The following is a 5,837-nucleotide window of genomic DNA, read 5'->3' on the forward strand; positions in this document are numbered from 1 at the left end:
CTCAGTATCGGGGTTACCCCTAGCAACGGCAGGCAAATCAAATCATCATTCAGACTTCATAGCATTCTCAACATGACTAGCCCGCCGACCTCCATCCCATTCACACTGGGTCCGTGAGGTGATGGCATTTCTTAAGCGCACCCCCCCCCCCCCGCCCCTCCCCTAACCATAACCCTAACCCCCCCCCCCCCCCCCCCCCTCCATTAAGTGATATCTGACACATTTACAGTTTTTTTAGCATCAGATTCAAACTCTTAGTGTTTCCTGTTTCTCTGTGGTGGAAGTATAGTAACAAAAAGAAGATGAAGACTCATTTACTCTCCTCCTCCCTTTCTTTCTAACATGCTAACTGAACGCCTGCAGCTAGCTAAAAACACACATAGATTATAACACGTTGATTCTTTTAGCACCATAAAGCCACCAGAGTGGAAAAAATAGTTTATATTAAGATGCATTACATTAATGCAAAGCCTGAGATCAAGCACACTCAGGTTTTAATCCCAATTGGGAGAAAAATAAATAAATTTAAATCATAAATTATTATAGGAGAGCAATCATTTAAACATATAAGAGACTTTCTTTTGACCTATAAGGAACATTTAATAACTAAATATCTAACAATGTTATAGAAGTGTAATGCTAAATTGTTGGAAGACTCTTTTAACTAATAGAGAAATGTGTTGGTAATTAAATATATAATTAAAAAAGTTGGATTCAGCTCATTATTCATGATGCTCTTATGATTTAGTCACAATACTTTTTATTGACTCCTGATGTGATATTTTATATTTGCTTCCTGTCTGTTTGACGTTGTGTAGGTATTTTTGTTGTTAGTTTGCTTTTGTTATTTATCCACTTTTTCTTTTTTTCTTCCTTTTTTTAAAAATGTATTTATTTATTTACTTTTTTAAAAATATTATTATTTTTTTTTTATTATTTTTTTATTTTTATTATTTCATTATTATTTTTATTTATTTATTATTATTATTATTATTAATTTTATTTTATTTTGTATTATTATTTTTTATTTTTATTTATTTTATTATTATTATTTTTTTATTTATTTTTTTATTAATATTATTATTTTTATTAATATTATTATTTTTATTTTTATTTATTTTATTAATATTTTCTTTTTCTTCTAATTTATTCTTGGTTATTGGTAATTTGGTTTTTATTTTTATTTTTTCTTTGGTGTTTAGATGCTTATGAAGGAAAAGTCTATAGTTACCTTGTTTCTGTGTATTAATCTTAAAATCAATAAAAAATAAGTGTAAAAAAAAAAATTCATGATACTCTTCTGTCTTCTTTAGCTGCTATTGTTCATTTTTACGGCCCTCATGAGAGAAGCCTGTTAACTTTAAACTAATAAAAAGTGATATAAACTCTATAATAGTGGAGAGAAACGGGGAAATTAAAACCAAGAACAAACAAATATTAAAATCTATAAACCCAAAAACCATAAACTCTCTCTCTACTGGTGCAGAGGAAGCATTAAATGAACTGTGCTGTTAGTTATTTAAGGAACTGAACTGAACTTTGTGTTTTTTGGGTTCAAACATTCGACACCTTTGACTTCATGTGTGATTATTTGTTCTGAGCTTTATCGTCTTTAATACCGGACATCAGAACAAACACATGAATGAATCATTAGTCACTGATAATAAAAAAGCAGTTCAGGGAGTTCGCTGAAGGGAGGAGAGCGATAGATAGAGACGGACAGGAAGAGAAGGAAATGATGAATGGACTGAATAACTATCAGAGTTCATGAAGAGAGAAGCAGACGAACTTTAAGACTAAGAAACTGTTTTCTGTAAAGATGATATTAAAATAACAGAGCACGTCTTTATTACAAGCTCTACAACCCAAAAATACCAGACTTAGACTACAGTAGTATTACCTATGGTGTTATATTAAAAGATAAACTATTAGATTTTACTAACACTAGCCAACTTCTTTATTCATAAAGCCAAATATCTAAAAACTCCTCCCATCTTCACATCCTGTTTAAATTAATCCCATCTCTACATTAAGTCCCTAAAATGTATCAAAGACTTCTATTCAATGTTCAGAAATGATTTAACTAATGTTGTTTAATCCTGGTTGATTTCATTTTATTTATTTTCTCTCTTACCTGCTATGTGTATATTCTTTCTTTCTTTCTTTCTTTCTTTCTTTACTCATCTTCTTATGAGTTAGCTAAATATCTAAAAACTAAATTAATTCCATCTCTACATTAAGTCCCTAAAAAAAAATCAAAGATGTCTATTCAATGTTCAGAAATGATTTGACTAATGTATCGTAACAATTATTTAATCCTGGCTTTTATTTTCTTTCTCTTCCCAGCTGTGTTTGATATGTGTTTATTTAGTTTTCTACTCACAGGGTTAGGGTTAGGGTTAAGACCGATCGTTAGCTTAGCCTAGCCTAGCTTATCTTAGCTTAGCTTAGCACGGAGACTGGCAGCGCATTCAGCTTTATTTATCCCCGAGGGGCAATTCAGTTACTACGAGCCCAACCTCAGATAAACAAACAGTAATCAACAACATTTGTTACTACACAACATCATCAGAGCAAGCGACAAATGACCAGAAAATAAAATACAATACGATATTAAATACAGCTGAATAAAGTGCTTGAGAATATTACACAAGAGTGTTGCTCTGACTAGAGTAAAATGCAAAGTGCCTTTTTTTGGGTATTTTTATTAATTGAGCAAAAGTAGAAATATAAATATAAAGGGAGGAGCGGTTAGGATCCGTCTATTTACTGAACATCGCACGCGACTCGATAAATAGACAAATACACACAAATACACACAAATACACACATAATTAAAGCTGCAAGCAGCGATGATCGGGCCCAAGCTCCCCCTGCCCCGCCACTACTGAGCGAGACTTGCTGTGACGCATACAGAGTCAATATAAAGTTGGTTGGATTAGGAGGAATTCATTAAAGTATGTGGTGTGAAAATTCTATCAAACCGTGCCAAAATTGCAAATTCAGTTCAAAATGGCCGACTTCCTGTTGGAGTGAGGGTAGGGGTCCAAGAGACTTTTTTGTGCCTCTTTATGTGATACATATATATACCAAGTTTTGTTCATCTATGTCAATCTGGAGGGAGGGGCTCAATTTTCTTAATCTTCTACGGGGTGCAGTACCCCCATTTGGCCAGCTGTTCCTGTTTAATGGCGAAACGTCAAAATTCCTCACATCGCCACGAAGAAACCAAATCCCTAATCAGAAAGTTTTTGATAACTTTTCATCTCCAATGTGTCAAGATGTTTCTGAGTGAATTTGAAGTCGGTCGGATTAAATCCCTAGGAGGAGTTCTTTAAAGTACGAGGCGTGGAAAACACCAAAATCGCACATATTTTTCAAAATGGCCGACTTCCTGTTGGAGTGACATCATGGGTCCAAGAGAGTTTTTGGTGCGTCTTTACAAGATACATATGTGTACCGAATTTTGTTTGTCTATGTCAATCTGACTTGAGGGGCTCAATTTTTTTTCAATTTTCAAGGGGGCGCTATTGTATCCAGTAGGTGGCGCTATGGAGCTGACACAGTATTGATGCATATACGTGTTCAGGGCGGGACCCTCTACATGCGTGATTAATTTGGTGTAGATCGGACGATGTCTGTAGGAGTTATAAGGACTTCCTGTTTAATGGCGAAGGATCGAATGGCGAAGGAAATTGTCGGCGCCGCCACGGCCGAACCGGATCCCTAATCAGAAAGTTTTTGATAACTTTTCATCTCCAATGTGTCAAGATGTTTCTGAGTGAATTTGAAGTCGGTCGGATTAAATCCCTAGGACAAGTTCGTTAAAGTACGAAGCGTGGAAAACGCCAAAATCGCACATATTTTTCAAAATGGCCGACTTCCTGTTGGAGTGACGTCATGGGTCCAAGAGACTTTTTTGTGTGTCTTTACAAGATACATATGTGTACCAAATTTCGTTTGTCTATGTCAATCTGACTTGAGGGGCTCAATTTTTTTTCAATTTTCAACAGGGCACTTTTGTATCCAGTAGGTGGCGCTATGGAGCTGACACAGTATTGATGCATATACGTGTTCAGGGCGGGACCCTCTACATGCGTGATTAATTTGGTGTAGATCGGACGATGTCTGTAGGAGTTATAAGGACTTCCTGTTTAATGGCGAAGGATCGAATGGCGAAGGAAATTGTCGGCGCCGCCACGGCCGAACCGGATCCCTAATCAGAAAGTTTTTGATAACTTTTCATCTCCAATGTCTCAAGATGTTTCTGAGTGAATTTGAAGTCGGTCGGATTAAATCCCTAGGACAAGTTCGTTAAAGTACGAGGTGTGGAAAACGCCAAAATCGCACATATTTTTCAAAATGGCCGACTTCCTGTTGGAGTGACGTCATGGGCCCCACAGACTTTTTGGTGCGTCTGGACATGATACATATATATACCAAGTTTCGTTCATGTACGTCAATCTCTCACATTTTTATATTCAATAGGGGGCGCTATTGAGCCATTTTGCGACGGCCATTTTCGCGGACCTTAAAATATCAAATTTTTCGCCGGGTCTGATGTGCGTGCAAATTTTGGTGACTTTTGGGGCACGTTTAGGCTGTCAAAAACGCGTTCGTTTAGGCAGAACGATAATAATCTCTACAGATACAATAGGGCCTTCGCACTGTATAGTGCTTGGGCCCTAATAACTCTTCATATTTAACTGTTCACCTCACAAACATCTTAATCTTTCCTTTTAATCAAGAATAAAGTTTGTCATCATGTACAAAGCGTCTTAATGAGAAGAAATCTGCATCTTAATAAAACATAAATCATCACAGAGAAAATAAAATAAAATAAAATAAATATAGCCTATCTTATTTATTTCTTATACACCTCAGGTTTCCCAGGTATAAAATAATCTACTTCCATCATGTTTCACATCATATAAAGACAAATTATATGGCATTTAAAAAGCTGAGAAACACAGTTGTGCATTATAGTATAATACGTTTTTATAGCAGGGCTTTTATTTTGGTAGGTCATTTTTGCGAAGACTCCAATAAAGAAAATCAATGACGATACTAACATGGAGGTTTTTTATCTTAATATCGATGTCCAATAAATTAAAAGACACATGCAAATCACACATATAATAATCTAAATGTTCAATTTAATGCATAATATGAAATAAAAGCTTACATAACTCAAACTAAAAGTGTCTAAAACGGAATCTTATAGACTCTAAAATCACGTTTTCTCACCAATTATCGTAAAAAATAAAAAAAACAACCCATAAACCAAACATTACAAGCTTGATATTTCTATATTTGTATATTTCTATAAGCATGTTGAGACTGACCTGGAGCAGCAGCAGCAGAGAGGTGAACCAGAGGCACCGGAGAGAACTGTTAACTTTACATGTCAGCATGTTTTATCAGCTTTAGATCCTCACACGGAACAAACTGCACCATAATCCTGAGGCGGAGGTAGAAGATGTGAGTTTGGATTCACTATAAATCCTTTCTGGGTTTGTCTCTGAGGCGTTTAGAGAGAAAGTGACAAACAGCTGGAACTAGTAGTTAGATAGTAGTTCCCTTTTTTTTCCTTCCACAGTTTTTTTTTTCAGTTCTTCTTAATATTTGTTCTCTTTTCTCGTCTGTCGTGTCTTCTCTCCATCCTCTTCTCAAACATCTCAGACTGTAACTCAGGCTTTCCTCTCTTTTCTCGGGACTCTCCCCTCTCTCTCTCTGTCTGTCCGTCCGTCCGTCTGTCTGTCTTCCTGCCTGTCTCTCTCTCTCTCTCTCTCTGTGTCTCTTTGCCCCCCCCCCTCTCTCTCTCTCTGTGTCTCTTT

The 5,837-nt window shown here is 35.9% G+C and overlaps 1 protein-coding gene across 1 annotated transcript in view; it reads right to left on the reverse strand.

The window, feature by feature from the left end:
* Nucleotides 1-5,581, reverse strand: part of ptprb (protein tyrosine phosphatase receptor type b) — a 36,475-nt gene extending 30,894 nt beyond the window's left edge. The window contains 1 exon segment of the mRNA XM_053313828.1: nucleotides 5,346-5,581. Coding sequence (XP_053169803.1) covers nucleotides 5,346-5,414 — 69 coding nt within the window. The 5' untranslated portion in view covers nucleotides 5,415-5,581.
* Nucleotides 5,582-5,837: the final 256 nt, after the last annotated feature.

This window comes from Scomber japonicus, chromosome 23 (assembly GCF_027409825.1).
Source record: "Scomber japonicus isolate fScoJap1 chromosome 23, fScoJap1.pri, whole genome shotgun sequence".
In the NCBI taxonomy this organism is placed as follows: domain Eukaryota; kingdom Metazoa; phylum Chordata; class Actinopteri; order Scombriformes; family Scombridae; genus Scomber; species Scomber japonicus.